Genomic DNA, 23,427 nt, shown 5'->3' with positions numbered 1-23,427 from the left:
CTTTCCCATCTGAAGTGACCACCAACAGCTCTTTATAGGACAATGACTGTGCTTGCTTCTGGTGAAGAATGCAACAGATTCTTCTGCTGCTTGGTATAAAAGAAGTCAGACCATCTTTTAGGTCTTTCAGAATTCTTAAAGTTGCAGCTTCCAACCTCCACTTATTCACACAAGATAAAATTTTGATAACTTTATTAATTTGAAGTTCTACCTTAATTTTCAAAAGAGACTAAAGAAAACATCACTAAGATTTGAGTATATAATGTGAGTGGTGAGACTATAATGGTTCTGCTACAATATTCCAAATAACAAAACCCCACACACCCTCAATGACCTTCAGTTTTTGGCTTGCCATCATGATTAGCTTCTATCAGTAATGTGGCATTGTTTACATCTATAATGTCCTCATAATGAAAGGCCTATATGTGTCAGTGGAGGTGCTGTTGCCCAGGGAGCTGGTGGAAGCCCAGGGAGTTGGTAGAAACCTGGAGGTTTTCAAGGCCAGGCTGGATGGGGCTCTGAGCAGCCTGATCTACTGTTAGGCGTCCTTGCCCATGGCAGGGTGGTTGGAACTGCATGGTCTTTGAGGTCCCTTCCTAGCCTGACTATTCTGTGAATGCATATACACAAAATCCTGACCATGCAGAGACAATGAAGCAAACAACAGCTGCCAGAAAGAAGTGTGTTGCACATCATGAATTTGTCTACAAGCAGTAGTGCGCTAGGCCCACCTAGCTGCTACATTGTTTCAAAACACCTCTTAGGTGGGTTAGAAAGAGCTCCAGCAGAACAGGGAGAACAGTTACTCCTTAATTACGTATTTTGGGAAGGACAATGAATATACTGAGTAAATGAAATGGAAGACAGATATCTGGGGAAAGTTGGTGACTGTGTTAGAGGGTGACACGCCTGAGAAGCAGGTCACCACAGGCCAGCCACAAGCGTGCTGCCCCCATGCCTCACTCTGTCAGCCAGCCAGAGGCTGAATCCTCTGCAGGAGACCGCTGCTGCTCAGCCCTGAAGCTCAGCAGTGCAGGGAAGATACAGATTGAGGATCTTCACATTATTCCAGATCCACAGTGATTTCTAACTACTTTGTGTAGAAAAGTTACCAACATGCCTTTGACACTGTTCCCCACAGCAAACTCCTGGCCAAGCTAAGAGCCCGTGACTTGGACAGGAACACTCTGTGCTGGGTTAGCAGCTGGCTAGAGGGCCAAGCCCAGAGAGTGGTGGTGAATGGTGCCACTGCCAGCTGGAGGCCAGTCACTAGTGGTGTCCCCCAGGGATCAGTTCTGGGCCCCATTCTGTTCAATATCTTTATTGATGGCCTGGATGAGGGGATTGAGTCCATCATCAGTAAATTTGCAGATGACACCAAGCTGGGAGCAGGTGTTGATCAGTTAGAGGGTAGGAGGGCTCTGCAGAGAGACCTTGTCAGGCTGGACAGATGGGCAGAGTCCAGCATGATGGCATTCAACAAGTCTAAGTGCTGGGTGCTGCACTTTGGCCACAACAACCCCATGCAGAGCTACAGGCTGGGGTTAGAGTGGCTGGAGAGCAGCCAGGCAGAAAGGGACCTGGGGGTACTGGTTGACAGCCGCCTGAACATGAGCCAGCAGTGTGCCCAGGTGGCCAAGAAGGCCAATGGCATCCTGGCCTGCATCAGGAATAGTGTGGCCGGCAGGAGCAGGGAAGGCATTGTACCCCTGTACACAGCACTGGTTAGGCCACACCTTGAGTACTGTGTCCAGTTCTGGGCTCCTCAATTTAAGAAGGACATTGAGATACTTGAACGTGTCCAGAGAAGGGCAACGAGGCTGGGGAGAGGCCTTGAGCACAAGCCCTACGAGGAGAGGCTGAGGGAGCTGGGGTTGTTTAGCCTGGAGAAGAGGAGGCTCAGGGGTGACCTCATTGCTGTCTACAACTACCTGAGGGGAGGTTGTAGCCAGGAGGGGTTTGGTCTCTTCTCCCAGGGAACCAACAGCAGAACAAGAGGACACAGTCTCAAGCTGCGCCAGGGGATGTTTAGGCTTGAGGTGAGGAGAAAGTTCTTCACAGAGAGAGTTGTTAGACGTTGGAATGCGCTGCCCAGGGAGGTTGCGGCGTCACCATCCCTGGAGGTGTTCAAGAGGGGATTGGATGTGGCACTTGGTGACATGGTTTAGTAGTCATGAGGTCTTGGTGATAGGTTGGACTTTGATGATCCTTGAGGTCTTTTCCAACCTTATTGATTCTGTGACTCCCCAAGGCAGTCAGTTACAACCAGTGCAGCCATACCACAGCTGCATTTCACTTGTTCTTCTGTGAGGAGGAAAGAGTCCCCCTGTCTTTGAGGGATAACTGAGAAAGTGGTTTTGGTTTTTTGGTGTGTGGGTTTTTTTTTTTTTTTAAATGGAAAAATGCAGAATGGAAATTATCTATTTCAATTTCGGGAAATTTGGGGTACATTCGTGGCCAGGGCTGACATGCATTGCACGCCTCGCAGCTGTGGCGGAAGCCTGGTCACCGGCGCATTCCCTCTGGACGTGGGCCAACGCGGGGTGTGCCACGCCCGACAAGCGGCAGAGCGGCAGGGTGGCGGTGCCTAAGGCGGAACCTCTGCGCGGGAGCGGCGGCGCGGCGGAGGGTGTTCATCGCGGCGCGCTCCGATGCTGCCCCGCGCACAGGGGCATTGTGGGTGCTAAGCTGCCGCCGCTGCGGCTTTCGGCGGGTTCTGTTAAAATGGCGCCTTAGGCGGCGCGCGGCGGTAACGGTTGGGGCGGGAGGTGTCGCCAGGTCATTGAGCTCCTGAGTGGGGCGTGCTTCCTCTCTTCCCTTCCCTTCCTCTGTCATCTCGCTGTGTCTCTGGCTCCGCCGCTTGCTCCCCGCCAACACCATCCCTGCCTTTTTGGCGGCGATGGCGACCCCGGACCAAAAATCACCCAACGTTTTGCTACAGAACCTCTGCTGCCGCATCCTGGGCAAAAGCGAAGGTAAAGGCTTTCTCCCGCCATTTCCCCCCACCGACAGCAATTGGATCTCGCAGGTGGAGGGGGTTGTGTGGTGTCGGGCAGAAGGGGCGAGGAGGGCGCGCCACCCCAGGGGAGGCTGTCTCAGTGGGGCGAGGGGTTGCTGGGGAGGAGGGGCGCCAGTGGAGAAGTGCCGACCCCACCGGATCGGCTGCCAAGGGCGTCCCCTTCGCCCCCTTGCCGGGGATTGTGTTTCCGCCCGCCCCGGCCCGATGGGACTTGAGACGAGGCGGTTTGCAGCCTGGGCGATTCATCCTGGCCCTCCGGGCTGCTTTGCTGCCGGCCGGGCATGACAGCGGTCCGGTTGAGCCAGCGCTGCGGGCAGCCGGGGAGCCCTGCGGCGGCAGAAAGGCTTGCGGCTTGCTCCTGTCATACTCCGCCCCCGGACAGCCTCGCCGGCTGATAACCGTGCTCCCGGCATGTGGGGAGCGGGGCACCTTCCCAGGGGTGTTCGGGGCAAAAGGTAGCTCGTGTACACGCTCAGGAATCTCTATCTTTCCCCGGTATCTGATCCAGTCGAGCCACTGACATCTGCTAGGTCCTCTACAGGTCCTCTGCATCTTAATGTTGCTGTGATCCTCCAGCAAGGGGAGGAATCTCTTGCCTGTTTACATAAGTTTCTATTTGTTGCAGTCAAGGCAAAGACTGTTTTTAGTAAGCAGTTGGGGGATGGAAAGGAAGAGATGGATGTGCTACGTCTCCTTTTAAAGTTTCTCTGTTTATAAGCATTGCTCATGAGGCATTCCCACTATAGGTATTCGCATACCTATTTTCTTATATGAAAAATAGCTTTCTTACTTCTTAGTAGTCACTGTAAATGTTTCATGTGTTCTTCTTCCACCTCACTCTCTTCTGACAAGTCAGTCCTGGTTATATTTAGGTGTTTTCATGATAGTAACTAATAATTCTGAGTATTGTTCTGTTGTAAACAGTTGGGTTTACACTGATGAAAACATGGCCTGCATGTGAATTACTGCTAACTTAGAAGTCTAGAAAACGAATGACAAGCTGCACATATATTTGTTCTCTCTCTCTTTCACAAACTTTGTTTCCGTCTATTGGAGGCAGCACCTCATAATCTCACCCACCATTCTTGTGTCTAAATTGGAGAGGTATGCATTTGATGGATGAATTACTCCATGGATAAGGAACTGGCTGGATGCCCACATCCAGAGAATTGCAGTCAATGTCTCAGTGTCAAAATGGAGATCAGTAACAAGTGGTGTCTCTCAGTAATCTACTGGAACTGATGCTGCTCTGTATCTTCATTAATGACATGGACAGTGGGATGGAGTACATTCTCAGCAGCTTTGCGGGTGACATCAAGCTAATCAGTGCAGCCTGATCTGCATGAGGGGAGAGGTGCCATCCAAAAGGACCTTAAATGGCCTGAGGAGTGAGCTCATGCCAACCTCATGAAGTTCAGCAGGGCAAACTGCAAGGTCCTGCACCTGGATTGGTGCAATCCCCAGTATCAATACAGACTGGGGATTGAGAGCAGCCCTGGGGAGAAGGATGGGGTGGTACTGGGGGGTGAAAAGCTGGACGTGTGCTGTCTGTGTACTCTTGCTGCTCAGAAAGCCAACTGTATCCTGAAGTCCATAAAAAGAAATCTGACCAGGAGGGCAAGGGAATTGGTTCTTCCCCTTTACTCTGCTTTGGTGAGATCCTATATGGAGTGTCCACAGTACAAGAAAGATAGTGATATCTTGGGGCAGGTCCAGAGGAGTACCATGACAATGATCATAGGACTGGAACGCCTCTCCTATGAATATGTACTGAGAGAGTTGGAATTCTTTAGCTCGGAGAATAAGGCTCCAGGGAGACATCACTGCATCCTTTCAGTACTTAAAGAGGGTTAATAATAATGACAGACTAAAAATTTTAGCAAGGCTTGAAGTGGCAAGACAAGGGGCTGTGGTTTTAAATTAAAAGAGGTTAGTTTTACATTGGACATAAGGAAGATGCTGGAATGGGTTGCCTAGAAAAGTTGTGGATGCCCTCTCCCTGAAGTGTTCTGGCTAGGTTGGATGGGACTTTGAGCAACCTGATCCAGTGAAATTCCTTGTAGCTGATCAAAATCTACATATTACACCACTATAGGTTCTTCTTGCCTGTATGTTCCCAGGGTTTGCATTTTTGAATGTTTGTTCTGCTTGATTATGTTCCTTTTCAGCATTTGTGTTTTATTATGTTTATGAGGAAACTGGCTTCAGAGGGAGCTGAAGTATTCCATTTATATAATGTCTGTATCATAAAGTGCACTTACAGCTAGTGTGGGATGAGTGGTGTTGCTCTGCATCTATGTCTACATTCTGAAATCCCATTTCTGAAGTCCTCCATAAACCCAGCAGACAAAAAGCTCTATCAGAAATTCTTTTGCTTCTGCTTATGATGGCCTTAGAAGACCTTCATCTTCCCCACTTGTTAAAGATTTATGTTGAAATGAATTTGTGCTGTGATGGAATGTGACTGTAGAGGCTCCCAGTGGAGGAGCTATCCTCTCTCTTTTCCCCTTTGGAGACCATCCACAAAGTGGATGGCTTTGTTTCCAAAACCAGTCAGCTGCATAGGCCTAGTTATGGTGGGGGTTTTGTAGTGGTGTTTCTTTTTTCTTTTCCAGACAGTTCTGCCTTTGAGAAATCCCTTACAAGGTCTGCTGAGTTATGTAGAAGAACTCTATTTAAAATAAAATAAAAATTTAAAAGTCTGCCTCAACTTTTTCTCTTTAACAGTAAGGGCTGAATGCTCTGGTCCTGTGCTTTCGCCAGCTCTCAAGTGAGGGCTTAAAGCTACTTTCCTATGGTGTTGTGTGCGCAGTTACCTGCAGTTATTTGGGAATCTCTACAGTTGAAGCCATTGCTGACTTTTTTCTACCTCCTGTCCTCAGTGTCTAAGAACTGGTGTACTAGTTTTATCTTAACAATCTTTGTGTTTATCCATGCTGTCCACCTCACTTTTACACCAGTACCCGATCTTGCAGATAGCCTGACTGCCTGTGCAGTAATTTCTGTGAGCTTTTCTCTTACTTGTGGACCTCAGCAGTTATACAGAGTTGCATGCCTCTCTAAACAGAGAGTTTAATTGTTCTGACAAAAAGCTGCTTGTTCTTAGCTATATTTTGGATAATATTAGATACTTTGTAGACTACTGTACAAGCTTGTCAGTTTTAAGAACTCTTAGTGCCTGCAATGGAATCAAGTGGTATTGCTGTAAATATTCAAACTATGTCTGTTTGGCTTTGAATCCTAAAAAAAGTTTTTGTGTGCCAAAGTACTTCTGGAGATGCACATGTTCTCAAAAGTAGTATTTCAGCCTTCAGAGAGCAGTTTGCTACCTGAAGTCTGTGCTGTGGCCTTAATTTAATTTCTGTAATGTCAGTGATGGTTTTGTTATTGCTGTTTACTTTTTTTTTTTAAAAGCTTTGAACTATTGGATTAAATGTTACAGTTTCATGGGGGGGAGGTGAAAGCATGGAGTTAATTCAAAAGGTGGTATTGAGAGTTTTTTACATCTGCTAATAACAGAAGCAAATTGAAGTTGTCAAGTTAGGTAAAAACTCACAGTGAAGAAAAGATCTGAGAAGATTCTGTGATTGAGTTGCTGATAGTCCAGTGAAACATTCCTCAATACAATGGCAATACAAGAGCCAGCAGTATTATCAGAACTAAGTAATAATTGTCCTGTGCTGTGCTTCAGAATTTTTCATAAAACATAATAAAACACGTAGGAATGTGCATAACTTGAGTTTTATTTAGTGGGTTTGTTGTTGGTTTGTTGTTTTCCTCTGTATGAGTGTGGACACTGTGAGGATGGTTAGTTACTTAACAATAAACTTAAAATGCCTGAGAAACTTGCACAAGCAGAACATTTTATAATCTGGTTTTTAATTTTATTTTTCTTCTGAAAGAAAGAAATTCACAATGGAGACGTTTAAGATAGTTGAGAGAAGTCTAGTGCAATTTTCTTTTTTTTCAGTAATACTTCGTAACTAGGCAGGGGCTTAACATGACACTTCTCAAATATCATGTTTTCTACACAAGTGGTTTTGCTTACATTACATGTAAGCAAAATTTAAGAGAAATTTTGGTATTTCTCTTAAAAACCAAAATAATAACACTAACAGCATTCTAGACTAGTATTTCAATTTAACAGTAATGGTGTATGGTGTCATAGTTAACAGTTTATACTAATACAGAACTACTGATAAAAGAGTGAAGATACAGCAGCTTTACTATGTTGACAAACACAGTTACCTGCTTGTGGTATATGTGAGAAGGTTCTCAAGTTCTACGTCTTTCAGGCTTAGTTTTGCAAAAGTAACCATAAGGGACTTCGAGGCACTGGAAAACTGGTTGAAGGATCAGGGGCACAGGTAGTTTTTTCATCAATAACCTTAGTTGCAAGAAGGAATACTGAAAGGAACAGGAAAACTGTTATGATTAATAAGTGGCTCAGAGGCTGGTACCGCCAACAGAATCTTGGGGTTTTTGATCTTGGGGAACTTTCTATGGTACCAGGTCCACTAGCAACAGATGGAGATGGAGTACATCTGTCACAAAGCGGGAGAAAGATCCTCGCATGTGAGAATAGCCTATTCCACGGGGGAAGGGGGTTTTAGGAAGGGAGTTGGCATGGCTCATCGACAGGGCTTTAAACTAGATTTGAAGGGAGAAGGGGTTGAAACCCATCTCTCCAGACAGGAGTCTGAGAATGGTAAGCGGGATTTGGGGTGAAACCAGCAGCCCAACTGAACTGCATGTACACTAATGCACGCAGCATGGGTAACAAACAAGATGAGCTGGAAGCCTTGGTACAGCAGGAAAACTATGATGTAGTTGCCATCACAGAAACTTCCTGGAATGACTCACATCACTGGAGTGCAGTAATTGATGGCTACAGGCTCTTCAGGAGAGACAGGCAAGGGAGAAGGGGTGGAGGAGTGGCCCTGTACTTTAGGGAGGCTCTAGACACCATTGATTAGGGATGATCAGGTTGAGTGCCTGTGGGTGAGAATTGGAGGGAAGGCCAACAGGGCTGACATCCTGGTGGGAGTTTGTTACAGACCACCCAACCAGGATGAAGAGGTCGATGAATTATTCTATAAGCAGCTAGAGGCTGTCTCAAGATCACCAGACCTTGTTCTTATGGGTGATTTTAACCTCCCAGACATCTGCTGAGAACTTAGCAGAGAGGAGGCAGTCTAGAAGGTTCTTGGAGTGTTTGGAAGATAGCTTCTTACCACAGCTGCTGTGTGAGCCTACCAGGGGTAAGGCTTTGCTTGACCTTCTTTTTACAAATAGAGAAGGGCTGGTGGGAGATGTGGTGGTTGGAGGCTGCCTGGTGTGCAGTGACCATGAGATAATTGAATTTTCAATATGCAGTCAAACTAAGAGGGGCATCAACAAAACCTCCACTCTGGACTTCCGTAGGGTGGACTTCAGATTACTTAAGGAACTAAGTCGGAAGGTACCTTGGGAAACAGCCCTTAAAAACAAAGGGGTCCAGGAGGGCTGGACCTACTTCAAGAAAGAAATCTTGAAGGTGCAGAAACAGGCTGTCCAATGTGCCAGAAGAGGAGCCGCTGGAAGAGGGCTGGCCTGGATGGACAATGAGCTTCTGAATGAATTAAGGAAAAAAAGAGGGTGTATCACCTTTGGAAAAAAAGGGGAGGTAACCCATGAACTGTTTAAGGATGTTGCTAGGTCATGTAGGAAAAAAATTAGAGAGGCAAAAGCCCATTTAGAACTTAGACTGGCCACTGCCCTAAAGGACAATAAAAAATATTTCCATAAATATATTAATGGCAAAAGGAGAGGCAAGGACAACCTCTACTCCTTATTGGGTGCAGAGGGGAATATAGTAACAAAAGATGAGGAAAAGGCAGAGGTACTTAACCCCTTCTTTGCCTCAATCTTCAATAGTGGGACAGGTTGTCTTCAGGACAGCTGGCCTCCTGAACTGGCAGATGGAGCCAGGGAGCAGTATAGTGCCCCTGTAATCCAGGAGGAAGCAGTAAGGGACCTGTTGAGCCACTTGGATCCTCACAAGTCCATGGGACCAGATGGGATCCATCCTAGGGTGCTGAGAGAGCTGGCAGATGAGCTGGCCAAGCCACTCTCCATCATTTATCAGCAGTCCTGGCTCACTGGAGAGGTCCGTGATGACTGGAAGCTGGCCAGTGTGGGCCTGAAGGAGGAACCGGGAAATTAGAGACCTGTCAGCCTGACCTCAGTGCCAGGCAAGACTATGGAACAGGTCATCCTGAGTGCAAACACACAGAACCTGCAGGATGGCCAAGGGATCAGGCCCAGCCAGCATGGATTCAGGAGAGCCAGGTCCTGCCTGACCAACCTGACCTCCTTCTATGACCAGGTTACCACCTGGTGAATGCAGAGCAGGCTGTGGATGTAGTCTACCTGGACTTCAACAAGGCCTTTGACACCGTCTGCCACAAGAAGCTCCTGGCAAAGCTGTCAGCTCATGGCTTGGACAGGTGCACTCTGTGCTAAGAACTGGCTGGAGGGCTGAGCCCAGAGAGTGGTAGTGAATGGTGCCACTGCCAGCTGGGGGCAGGTGTTGATCTGTTAGAGGGTAGGGTGGCTCTGCAGAGGGACCTTGACAGGCTGGCAGAGTCCAATGGCATGAGATTTACCACATCTAAGTGCCAGGGTCTACACATTGGCCACAACAACCCCAAGCAGCACTACAGGCTGGGGACAGAGTGCCTGGAGAGCAGCCAGGCAGAAAGGGACCTGGGGGTCCTGGTTGACAGTAGGCTGAACATGAGCCAGCAGTGTGCCCAGGTGGCCAAGAAGGCCAATGGCATCCTGGCCTGTATGAGGAGCAGTGTGGCCGGCAGGAGCAGGGAAGTCATTCTGCCCTGTACTTAGCTCTGGTTAGGCCACACCTTGAGTACTGTGTCCAGTTCTGGGCTCCTCAGTTCAAGAGAGATGTTGAGATACTTGAATGTGTCCAGAGAAGGGCAACAAAGCTGGTGAGGGGTCTGGAGCACAAGCCTTTATGAGGAGAGGCTGGGGTTGCTTAGCCTGGAGAGGAGGAGGCTCAGGGGTGACCTCATTGCTGTCTATAACTACCTGAAGAGAGGCTGTAGCCAGGTGGGGGTTGGTCTCTCCTCCCAGGCAACCAGTGACAGAATGAGAGGACACAGTCTCAAGGTGTGCCAGGGGAGGTTTAGGCTGGATGTTAGGAAGAAATTCTTCACAGAAAGAGTGATTGGCCATTGAAATGTTCTGCCTAGGGAGGTGGTGGAATCACCGTCCCTGGAAGTGTTTAAAATAAGACTGAATGAGGAACTTAGTGCCATGGTTTAGTTGATTAGATGGTGTTGGGTGGTAGGTTGGACTTGATGATCTTGAAGGTCTCTTCCAACCTGGTTAATTCTGTGATTCTGTAAGTGGCACATTAGCTGTTTAGCAAACACTTTGTTACAAGAAAAAAAAAACCTGCTTTTCCTTCAGCATGTGTTAGATGGCAGCAACTGTATCTGAATAGTTTGCGCAGTAGTTAGCCAGACAGTGCCATCCCTAGAGCGCTGAATGCAGTTGAGAGTGTAATTGTTTTAGAATAATTTTCCATCTGCCCTTAAGCAAAACTGTTGTGTAGGATGATGGACAGTTGGCAGAAAGAAGAGATAGTGGAGACAGTTTGCTAATCAAAGAATGGTTGGGGTTGGATGGGACCTCCAGATATGATTGAGTTCACCACCCCCTGCAAAGCAGGATCACTTAGGGCAGGTCATGTGGGTCCAGGTGTGTTTTGAAGATCTGTAGAGGAAACTCCACAGTGTCTCTGGGCAGGCAATAATCTCTGAAGTCTTTCAAGAAAGAAAGTGATTACTGTTTGATTATGATAAGCTTTCTTTAGAATTGTCCTGTAGTTTAGAAATTACACTGACAAATTAAAATAGCCAAATATGTTTTTTCCAGGAAACAAGGTTTCTCAAAATCACAGACGTTAATGTTTGGAAACAGTTTCAATTACTATTTAGGTTTTCAGGACTTGAATTTTTTTGCAGTGTCTGGAAACTTCAATAGACCTATAGCCAATGGTGCTGGAAGAACTGTGTAAGAATGAAAAGTGATTATCTGTTCACTTCCTATATGTATGGCTAATGTGCAAAGCTTCTTTTTTGGAAAAAAAAATTAAAATTGCTGAATTTCAGCACTTCCTATGAAATACTGGCTTCTCAAAAGTGTACTGGCCATTTTTCTCCATTTCTTGAACTTTTCCTTTAAAATTTATCCTTTGTCCTACTTAACCTTACTTTCTTCACAACTATGTTATTCCTGTGCATTGCTCCTACATTTTTTCCTTGTGTGGCAGTTTATACAAGTGTGCTACTCTCGTATTTTCTACAGCTTTAAAATGCTGTTATCTGCCTGTTGAAGTAGCTCAGTTTTAATACTGCATTATTTGTAGAAAAGTTTGAATGGCTGGGTGGAGTATAGATCTTTGAATTACTAGTGTGTTGTTCTTCTCAAAGGGGAGGGTTTAGAAATTTTTTTTAAGTGATTCACAAGTGCTATTTCTTTGTCTAGCTATATGACTGCTCACCAGTATCATTAATTGTATGTGTATGTGTACATTACTTAAGGGCTGTAGTCTGAAGGGAAGTCTCTCTTGCTCTCTACATTCACTGCTCTGATCAGACCTCTGGAAAAAAAGGTTGTGATAAGTTATTTCCCTTTCCTCCTCCCCTTCACCCTACAAACAGCTGCATCAATACCATGCATCAGATGATGTTGAGCTTGCTGTTACCTAATACTTTTAAATGAAGAAGGATGTACACATACACAGATAGCTAGCTGTGTATTTTATGCCCATCTGCTGTTACAATGATTGTTCTTTGAGACAGGGAGCAATTAAATGTGTCTATTAGTTACAGACTATGTGAATCTTTATTTTACTGACAGATATCCATATTAAGTTGTTTAATCTCTTCAGGTAGTGAATTTATTTTACAGACTCTTAGGAAATAATCTGCTGAAGAAATTCCTGCAGTGGGGACTTTTCCTTATGAAGTCCAGCTTCTCTTCTATATGAATAAAACATGAAAATCTGAAGAAAATTTAATATAAAAACAGTCTTGTTACAATGCTATTCAGATGCCAGTATAAATCCATGTGTTTAAAGAGCAGATAACTGCTGCATATTATTAGTAGTGTAAAACAGGTTTAATAATCAGATTTTTTTGGATGGAATTCTAGTCTTTCACCTGGAGATCATTCTCAGATATCTTGTTATGGCAGTACTGAAAGGACTATACTGTGTTTCTGTCATTTTATGTATGCTGTGGTTGGTGTTTTTATAGATGGTTATAAAAAAAATAAAAATACTGCTGCTTACTATTAATAATGTATCTGCTGTGGTTTTTTTTCCTAACTGAGGACTAATGTTTAAATTTTAAAGATTTATGTCCAAAAAAAACCCCACCCAAACTTGTGACAAGGTCTTTCTGAGTCAGTTCTGGAAAAATTAAATTCCAGTTTGTCCCTAGAGATTCCATACACATCTTTGCTGGATTTTGTAATTATCTCATCAGGTAACTAAAGACAGTAAACCCACTTGATTTTTCATTGTGTGGATCTTAGTTCATTTGAATTTAATCTAAATGCTTAAGACCACAGGGAGCAAAAGAGAGGAAACATAGCACTTAAATCTTTTTGAAACACTGATATGAAACATTCTGTTCAGAAATCAGAGAGTATTTTTAAAATAACACAGTAAATGGAACATTGCTTACATGGAAAAACTTCATTGCCATTCAGTATACATAAAATGTAATGGTCTGATTGTTAATATCTTCTCCAATCTTACTGATAATTGCAGTATAGATAGATGATAGTGTATACTGAGAAGTTAGCAGAAGCAGCTGAATGAGTAATGCCCAATTATGCAGGCATAGGAGAATTTTCATTTTTTTTTCATCAACTACATTTTTTCTTGTTCAACACTCTTAAACGTGCTGCGATGTACTGCAGGGTCACAAATACAGAGGAAGCAAGTCCATTAGCTGAAGTTAAATGCCTTGTCCTGTGGATTTGTGTTGTAAGTCTTCTCTTCTGGAAACACCCTGCATTCCTCAACTGCGATACTGCCAGCTTGTTTTCATTCTCTGTAGGTCTCTCTTCCCTCGTCTTCCAGGTCACTGTTCCTTTGTGCACACTGGCTCCAGTCTGGGGCAGGAGGCAGTACCTGATATTGCTCATTCTGCACAGGCAGATGAGAGGGAATACTGAACCACTGAACTTTCCCTGCAGCCTCTCCCTCAGGGAGAGTTGTTTGCATGTTTGTTCTATGAGTCCCCAGTTCCTATGAAACCTGTTAAACTTGATATTTCTAAGACCTCTATCTATTAATCAAAAATAAAACAAAAAACCAGGACAGACACACAATCCCTAAGGGACAGGGTGGTGCAGGTGGGCATAGAAGTTAATTTCAGAGCATAATTTTCTTTATAGAAGGTAGGGGGACGTTTTTGTGCCTTTTTAAGTCTCTGTGTGTGTTTTGATTTTTTTTTTTTTTTTTTTAAGATCTACTTTTTAAAAAAATAGTTTCTTTTTATGTTTTGCAATTTTCTATAACTTGTGTTGAATTAGCTTACTGGAGACCCATTCTGTCTTGCTTTTTTAGTGGCTAATCAGTGATGGAATTTATTATTTAGCCTAGAAATGTGTAATAACTGATAAAGTACTTTGGTATCTTGATCTTTCTCCTGACTGTAGCCCACCCTTGATGCTTGAGCTAGAACTCTTTCCGCCCGTGTTAAGCCACTATAACAACATGCCAAAAATATGTTGGAATTAGTAGGAAAGCCTGGGTCTTGTCTAACTGCTGCTAGGTACACAGTTGAGGTTTAATGAAAGACTGTAATTGTTTGGGATAACTTAGTGTTGATATTTAACTTTAATTGGCTTGCAGATTACTTTTGGAAATCTTGAGTTGTTCTTTAATGACATGTATTAAGAATTACTCAGAAACATTTACTTAATTCTTCCCACTTGTTTCATTGGTTCAGTTTAAGCTCTCAAGAGCTGAACTATGAAATTATTTTATATTTGTATTTTCAAGTCCTATTTTCAAGTTGTTATTGCAAATGAAAGGTTGCTTAGTCTAACAGTAGAACTCTTATTTATGAAAGGCATTTAAGCCATGCAGATTTGTGATCTTACAGTAGTTTGGATGTTGGCATTTTTTTCCCTGAAAGTAGAATGATACCCTTGCTCCTTTTGCAGGCCAATGTTGTCAAATATTAATGATTCTGTCTGAGCACACTTTTGTCCTGATCATGTGGAGTACTGCTCTGTGTGAACTGGTTAATGTTTGCTGGTTTACAGATGTAATAGATCAGGACTGATGAGTGGTGTTCATTTGACCACCACAGCATCCTTGCAGCTACACTGAGGAGGTGTGGTCTGGATGACTGGGTAGTGAAGTGGATTGTGAACTGGTTGAAGGGAAGAAGTCAGAGTGTGGTCAATGGGATGGAGTCTAGTTGGAGGCCTGTATCTAGTGGAGTCCCTTGGGTCAGTACTGGGACCTGTACTATTCAATATTATTCGTCAACTATGTGGTTGATGTGCACTGTCAGCAAGTTTGCTGAAGCCACAAAGCTGGGTGGAGTAGCTGACACACCAGAGGGTTGTGCTGCCATTCAGCCAGACTTAGACAGGGTGGGCAGGGAGAAATTTAATGAAATTCAACAAGGGCAAGTGTAGAGTCTTGCACCTGGGAAAGAGCAACCCCAGGTATTAGTATAGGTTAGGGACTGACCTGTTGGAGAGCAGTGAAGGGGAAGAGGACCTGGGGGTCCTAGTGGATGGAAGGTTGACCATAAGCCAGCAGTTTGCTCTTGTGGCCAAGAAGGCCAATGCCATTCTGGGCTGTATTAGAAGGGGTGTGGTTAGTAGGTTGAGAGGGGTTCTCCTCCCCCTCTACTCTGCCCTGATGAGGACACATCTGTAATATTGTATCCAGTGCTAGGTGCCTCAGAAGGACAGGAAACTGCTTGAAAGAGTCCAGCACAGAGCCACAAAATAATAAAGGGTGTGGAACATCTTTCTTACAAGGAGAGACTGAGGGGGCTGGGGCTCTTTAGCTTGGAGGAGATTGAGGGGTGACCTCATTCATGTTTATAAATATGTAAGGGTGAACGCCAAGCAGATGGAGCCAGGCTCTGCTGGGTGATGCCGAATGACAGGATAAGGGGCAATGGGTAGAAGTTGAGGCATAGGAAGTTCCATGGAAACATAAGGAAAAATTTTTTCACTGACTGACGGAACACGAACAGGCTGCCCAGGGGGGTTGTTGAGTGTGCCTCTCTGGAGGTATTCAAAACCCACCTGGATGTGTCCCTGTGTGATGTGGTATAAGTGATCCTGCTCTGGCAGGGGGGTTGACTATAGATGATCTTTCGAGGTCCCTTTCAGCCCTTAACAATCTGTGATTTCATGATATCACAAGACAGTAAAAAACAAGCATTCAAAAAGAATGTAGCACATTCTGATTCCAGATTTTTTTTCTTTCAATGAGTTTTCATGCATTCAATCAACAGTTGGCTCCTAGTGTCTCCCAGGTGATTTGTTTTCCAGTTGTAAATATTAGTTCAAGAGATGATTCAATATTTAAAATAGTTCTGCTGTAATGGACATTTCCCTGTCCCATTTTTGTGTTCCTTTCCTATGTATTTGTCCAGGCCAGCATCCTTGGCTTTTTCTTGGCTGAATCATTGACTGCATTACTGTACAACTTTCTGTGAAAGCTGACTCCTTAACTGACTAAATAAAACAGGAAGAGTCTGATGTATTTCCATACATAATTGTTATATACAGAGTAGACCTAATATTTAGAATTGCTTAAATGTTTAGGTTTTTTTCTGAAGTCAGGAAGTGTAAGGATTCTGACATGACACATTTGCACTTACTTTTTCTTATATTCCTTAGGTTCCTTATGCATCTTTCCCCTTATGTTATTACAGTTGTTCCTATATGAGGAGTAGAAATTTATCTGACACTTCATAAGGACACTTGGTTTATCTGTAGAGTTATAGTTTGATTGATTTGATGGATTTTCTGATCAATAAATGTGAACATGACTGTGCTGTGGAGGCATTAATACTGAGCTGGCCCTATCTCAGTGTTACCAGACTGTTAGTCTTCCCAAAAAGCAGAGATCCTTGTGCTAAACCAGTGCTGTTCAGCAACAATATTAAAAACAGAATTATTGCATGAGGAAGGAGCAGTGGAGGGAGGTCACTTGCTTGTGACCTCTACATTAGTATCTAATGTTAAGCATTGGAATATGATGCCAATATCTTTGAGCTAGCTTTGAACTTAAATGGTGAAACTATATACACTATTTTACAAACCCAATCAAACCAAACCTGAAACCAACACACAAACTGGTAAAGCCAGTGTTGTGGAGATGTGAGGAAAGATCCACAAGTAGATAGTCCAGTTTGTGTGCTTGGTGAGAGAGTGTGCCTGGTGAACATAGCTGCATTGTTCCTGTGTGTGAGCTGGTTCGTGTGACTTTGTACCAAGTCCCACAGCATTTCAGTCTGTGAGGAGGAGGAAAGCCAGCTGATGTGTGCTAATGCTCTCTGATGGCTGGGTAGGCCTAAGTGTCTCTTCTGTCAGCACAGAATGAGAAAGGCTTATTTGCAAATATAAATGCACTTATTTTATTGAGCGTATACAGGTGGGTGTGTTTGATGTATGCCACTGATAAGCTCACGAGTAAACTGGACTTAATTGCCCTCTGGTTAGATGTGTGTCTAGAAATTATACTATAACTTTTTCCAACCAAAATGATTCTATGATTATTAGATCTAAGCCAGGTACATTTATGCTGGATTCAGTTTAATTGAGTTTTCCTTTTTTTCTTTCAGCTGATGCAGCCCAACAGTTTCAGTACGCAGTGAGAGTTATTGGAAGCAACTTTGCTCCCACCGTTGAACGGGATGAATTTCTTGTAGCAGAGAAAATCAAGAAAGAATGTAGGTGCATGTTTGTTTCTTTCTTCGAAATAGGAATATAAGGTCTTCAAGAAGTTATTTGATCAGTTTATTCTTCTGAAAATGGGACAACTCTGCCTCACAGAAAATCTCATGATGAAGATTCCACTAGTTCCCTAGTCGGTGTTCTTGTGTGGCTGTTTGTATTCACAGCTCAGATTTTTCAGAATTCTCAGCTTAGATTTCCCTTGCTGCTGTTTACTTTGTACCTTAGACACCATGAAAATAAAGAACAATTATTTTTGTACTCCTTTCACCTCAATAGCCCTCAAACTTTATAAATTCATAGTTCTTTTTAGAAGACTGATATTTTTGTGATGTGCACTTTTTAAATATTACTTTGGCAAAATTAATTTCATGAGCACCTGTGTAAAACCTGCTGAATGAGCATCCAGAGACTTGATGGAATTTCTTGTGATTTACCTGATATTTCTTGCCTTCAGTTTCTCTACAAGTTTTCTGCAACCACCTTCTCAAAACCAAAATACTAGACCCTGACAGTGTAAGTTACGTTGCAGTTGCATTTCGTTGTGCTCTCTGCTGCTAAGTCAAGTGTTGCACTGTGTGAAACCAGTGGGGATGTGATGCATTCTTCTTGAAAATCCAATTATTGATTTCAGCAGATGGTCTCCTTTATGGTAGAATGTCCAGAAACAGTTACCTGAAGTATGGTTATTAAATTAAAGCTTCGTATTTGAGCTTTGACTGTTCAATCAGGGAAATTAAATCAGGGTACTTGAAGTCAGTGGTTATAACTGTTTTAAAATACACATGTATTTTTCACTTACACAGAACTTCTGTGATTTGCTGATAGGCAAATAAGCCCATCCCAATTTCTCTAGATGCAACTCCAAAACACTGGAATCTACAAATAATACACTTTCTGTATGATGAATTTCTACATGCTTTGAGTACTATCAGGCAGCACAGCATATATTCTTTGGGCCTGTTGCCAGGAGTTTTGAAGAGTGCCGTCTCCCTCATCATCTTCTTCCCAGCTTCTGCTTGTACACTAATGTTAATGGTCATGTAACAAGTGACTGGATATATCCTTCTAACTTTACATTTATTTGGAGTTACCATGCAGGATGTGACTTATTTGGCAATATATACCTAACAGTGGCTTTTGATGCAGTTAACTTTCTAACATTTAACAGCAACTGATTTTATTATCAAGGTTTCTTCAGATTTTACTTTTTTTCCCCTTTTCTTTAAACATGGCTGTTTTTGGATGCAACATGCATTTTCTGAGGAAGTGTTAAAGCTTGAAGATGCTTTTCCTCTGAACTTCTGTAATGTAACTGGCAGTGACTGAAACTGGCACTTTTCTTAATCCATAGAAGTTGTGTGGCCTTGGAATTCTGCTTGACTTTGAGCAAGTGGCGATACTACTTTTGTTTCTTTGTTTTATTGCCTAAAATAGGCAATAAAATAGGTTTTGTGAAGGGCTTTATAGCATTCATTAACCCATATCTACTTTCAGTTATGTTTTAATTCCCTAAACTTACAGAATGACAAACTAGACTTAAAAAAGGTGCTTATTTAGAAGGTATGTATTTGGATTGCCCTGAGAAAAACAGGTACTTACATTACATTACTTCTGATGCCAGAATATTCAGGGCTGGAATGTAGATAATAGGAGAACAGGCAAAACTGTATGTGTAAATAGAGTGAAATAAGGATCATTAAGCTTTCTTTGGTACATTTTCCAATTTACCACAGATGCACAATTACGGACATGACTATTTCATTTCTTTCTTTTTTTTTTCCCTTTTTTTTTTTAATAGTGGTGCGACAAAGAAGGGAAGCAGATGCTGCTTTGTTTACAGAACTCTACAGAAAACTCAGTTCACAGGTAGTGTAATAAATACATAAGGAGTAAAAAACCTGAAAGCACACATATGCATCCTTCTGATGTTATCTAGTTGTTTCGGGGAGCACTCAGATCATTAACAATATTTTTATTCAGAATTGATCAGTACTGTAATAGATCGCCCAGGAAAGTTGTGTGGTCTTCATCTTTGGAGACAGTCAAAACCTGATGGGCAAGCTTCTGTAGATGGCCCTGATTTGACAAGGAGGGTTGAATTAGATGATCTGCAAAGGTCCCTTGCAACTGAAATAATTTTGTAGTATTTGTGAAAACAATCTTCTTGTTACTTTGTTTGGGATTTGTTTTTTTTACTATAAGCTGCTCACTATTAATTACAAATTAACTTGGATTTAATTGGAATTCAGAAGACAATTTTTACTTTGAGTCCAAATACAGAAAGGGCGGTTCATATTAAGGAATTCTATAAAAATAGAAGTGTTCATTTTGTATGTAGAACTGGTGAATTTTCTTGTCATTACTTTTACAGCAGTGCCTTATGAGTATACTAATTTTATGAATCTAAGGTTCAAACAGTCCTCACACTTCTGAATTTTTAATATTGAAGGTTAAAGCTCTGCTGACTTGGATGATTCTGCTGACACCAGTGTTAGTCAAAGAATACTGCATGTTGATATTCTGACAAAAGATATTAGTGTTTAGAAAACCCATGTTGCAGGAGGGTGGATCAGGTGAAAGGGAAGAAAGATGCAAGGATAGAAATTTAACTGAGGTAAACGAGAAATGACAGCTACTAATTTGCTCTGAATTCTCCATAAAGCTATTTAGCAAGGTAGAATATGGTGAGCAGTATTAAAGTAAGATTCACAGTTGTCATTTGCACATTTTTGACAACAAAAATCAATGTAGATGATTGTTTTCTATGTAATAAAAAATTTGTACTTGTTTTGCTCTTTGTATTTAGGATAAATGGTTTTTTCTCTGTTCTACTTTTTCATTTATGTACAGATCATGGCAGAATTGTACAGGATAATACTAAGTTTTCAAGATTTCAAAAATGTGATTCTGTGGATTGTATGACTAGCCAGAACTTGATTCTGCCCCTCTTCTCATCTATATTTCCCAATTCATTTGTTAGAGCTTGGAGCTAAAGCCACTATGTAACTCTTTTTGTTTTCCTTATCCTGTGGATTTGTGTATTTTTTGCATTGGTTTGTACAAGTGTCACTGCTGGTTTGCAGGCAGCTGTTCTGATGACCTCAGCCATTGGTTTCATCCTCTTCTTGTGTGTATTGCACTATGTGATCTTGCTATTTTAATACAGACTTTTTTTGGTATTGTTTTCTTATGTACTGTTCCCATACCACTGCTTTTGGCAGGCAACACAGCTGCAGAGCATGATGACTGTAAACTTTGAAACAAAATGCTTTATCTGTGTTCATATCAGTTTGGTTATTCTTCTGAATGTAATATAAGTTTACGTTGATTGTATCCTTACATTTTGCTGCTTGCTCAAATGCTTGAGGTTCTCTTAACCTTTTTTTTTTTCCATGCTAACATCTCATGTACATGAAATGGTATCATCTGAATACTATCTTCTTTTAAAATTCACACTACCAATTAATCAATCTGCTGTTAGGCTTATTACTAACGGTAGACCATCACTTCTTTTTTCCATGAGCTTAGGGAAGGGCACAGAAGAAATACGTGTTTTCTGAATCAATGAGGCTTTTTACTCTTCCAGTGATTCTCTTGAAAGCAATTAGGAGAAAGAGAAAAGCTTGTGTGAATCTGTTTTAACTTCATTTCATCCATTACTCTGAAGGGAAAAGGAGGTCAGTACTTATTGTAGTGGCAGCTTGCCAGCTGAGCATACCATGCTTTTTGAGGCACTATCCTGGCCACCAAAAGAAGCAGTAATGTTGCTGCTCCTTCTTTCAGTTGTTAAGGGGTTGCTGGATTAGTTGTTTGCAACAGATGCAGTGCCTCTACTCTTTGCTTGCTGTTGAGATCGAAGCAGAAGTTAATAGACCTCTACATAATAAAATGGAATGTTTCCTTCTACTCTGTATAGCATTATTGTAGGTTTGGTTAGTGGGCTTTGTCCTGTGGCCAAAATTCTTATACTATATAATGCATGCACACAAACCACATAATTTACATAGACACAGGAAAAAATAGAAAAAGGAGAGAATGAAAACATGTTAAAAAAAGAGAATTTTAAAGTGACCTTTATAAAGTGCTTTTAGCAAGACTGATAGCACTAAATTTTATTGCTTCATAAGGATTGGAATCTTTGTTGAATCTTGGTATGACTAGAGTTTCCTTTATATTCAACATTGCTTAGTATTCCAGACTGTATCCTGATCGCTGTTGTGATGGAACATGTATGAGTTTGTGTCTTACTCCACTATTTAATGTCCATTATAAGGTTCTGTGTCCCTGACTGATTCAGGTGTGTTAGTGTTGCAGAACTGCAGAGTAACATATCTGGAAATACATGCTTATCTAAGCCAAAACAGTTTAGTATTTTGCGTGGCTTTGCTCTTCAAAGTATTCTTTTCATAGCTTGGATTTTAGTGTTGTTTTGTCTCCTGCTGGTTAGCTGACTACTGCAATCTACATCTTCTGAGTGTTATTCTAACTGTCTGTATGTCTCTGTCTGTTTCTTAGAGACAATATTCCTAAAGTTTCATGTTAATAGTGTCTCTGTCTTAAGCTGTGAAAATTCTGGTAGCTCTCTTAAATGTAATTTAACGTAATAGAAATTGAAATCCTTGAAGTTCTGAAGCCTCCCTGTAAGGGAGAGTGAAATGGAAAGTGGAGAATTGACAGTTTCTGCTTAAAAACGTACCAAGAGATTTCTTTCTTTATCTTTAGATTAGAATAGCATCTGCATCTGAGATGTTTTAAATGGTGAAAGTGTGTGGGAATGCTGGTAAAAGGTGAACTCTGTATAAACCTCTTAATAGCTATGAATTTTAAATTGAATGTACTTAACTGATTTCAGAGCAGATGAGAGTTCTTGGCTTGAACACAGTGGAGACAATAAAATACAAAGGCTGCACTGCATATAACCAATTTGCTCAAGAATGTGACTTTGAGTTGGTCTATTTGTGTGGAAAAATGGTTTATATGTATGCATGTTAGTATACTGGATAATTAAAAGAATAAATTATTATCAAAAGAAGCCAAACTCATTTCTGTTTGTCTTCATCTTTTTTAAAGGGCATTTTGAAAAACAAATGGTCCATACTCTACCTCCTGCTTACCCTTAGTGAAGATCCACGTAAACAGTCTAACAAGGTAGGTGAGGAGACCTATATTACTTCTGAGAAACGGTAAATGTGCCAAATATTTCAGATGTTAAGAATCATTATCCTGACTTAAAGAATGCTTCAGGTTGTATTCCTGGTATTTGTGTGTGAGGATGAAAGGAAGAATACACTAATGCAGTGTCTGTGCTCTTTTTCTCTGTGATTTTTTTTTTTTGTTTGGTACTAAGTAAATAAAAACGTGAGGTGTCCAACATTTGTAGCTGAAGTTGTGACTTTATTAGATGGATGGCTTTTTTTGTTTGCCTTTTGCTTGATGGTGTAATGCTTGCTCATGTATTAATGAGTTTAAAATGGAATAGGGAAAGAAAAATTAATTCTTTAGTTGAGGCTTTGCTAGCACTGAAGTGCTTTTTGCAGCTGTTGCTTGTGACAATTCACAGGCAAAAATAAGCTATATTGATAAAAGTACTTTTGCTCACTGTGAGAGACTTGCTTTTTTTTTTTTTGCAATTTTAGCAACAAATTTTTCTTTGCATAGATGTGATCTTCAGTTATTATACTTCAGTTAGCTTAAGACATTTCAGTTAGCTTAAGACATAAAGCAGCTCACAAATCTTTTCATTTTATTCCTCCCTTTTAAAATACTTTTTTCTTCAGGTATCAAGTTATGCCACGCTTTTTGCTCAAGCTTTACCACGGGATGCTCACTCAACCCCTTATTACTATGCCAGGCCTCAAAGCCTTCCACTGAATTACCAAGACCGCAGTGCTCAGTCTGCCCAGAGTTCAGGTAGCATGGGAAGCAGCGGGATCAGCAGCATCAGCCTGTATGCTCTGAATGGGCCAACACCAACTCCACAATCACTCCTTCCAGGGTAAATTAATGTTTTAACTTACAGATAGGTTTGGAGATGACTGGAGAAGGAACCCGAAAACTAATTAACGGGTTGGAGTATCTGGCATGGGAGAAGGCTGTTAGACCTGGGACTGTTCAACCTGGAGAAGTAAAGGCACCAGGGATATTAGCTGTGTAGTTATACCTGACCAGGGCGGTAGAAAAGACTAAGCTGGCCTTTTCTTGGTAATACTCAGGGAGATAATTAGCAAAACTAATAAGACTGGAAATTACAGTTAAACATGAGAGGAAAAAGTTTATTTTGCAGTGGAGTGGTGTGTGTGTTTGAGGGCAGGGGGGGTGTTGTGAAACACTGAAATGAGTAGTCCAGAGAGATTGTGTAGTCTCCATGCTTGCAAATATTCTAAACATGA

General features: G+C 42.0%; 1 protein-coding gene across 1 annotated transcript in view; it reads left to right on the top strand.

Annotated features, from left to right (window-relative positions):
* Positions 1 to 2,899: 2,899 nt before the first annotated feature.
* TUBGCP3 (tubulin gamma complex associated protein 3) overlaps positions 2,900 to 23,427 on the top strand; it is a 51,379-nt gene continuing 30,851 nt past the window's right edge. Inside the window, exons 1-5 of the mRNA XM_054382847.1 lie at positions 2,900 to 2,975; positions 16,924 to 17,031; positions 18,837 to 18,904; positions 22,109 to 22,186; positions 22,816 to 23,033. Coding sequence (XP_054238822.1) covers positions 2,900 to 2,975; positions 16,924 to 17,031; positions 18,837 to 18,904; positions 22,109 to 22,186; positions 22,816 to 23,033 — 548 coding nt within the window. The remainder of the gene's footprint in view (positions 2,976 to 16,923; positions 17,032 to 18,836; positions 18,905 to 22,108; positions 22,187 to 22,815; positions 23,034 to 23,427) is intronic.

Source organism: Indicator indicator, chromosome 1 (genome assembly GCF_027791375.1).
Source record: "Indicator indicator isolate 239-I01 chromosome 1, UM_Iind_1.1, whole genome shotgun sequence".
Lineage (NCBI taxonomy): Eukaryota > Metazoa > Chordata > Aves > Piciformes > Indicatoridae > Indicator > Indicator indicator.
Note: the sequence above shows the minus strand (reverse complement) of the source record. Positions and strands in the feature narration are given on the sequence as shown.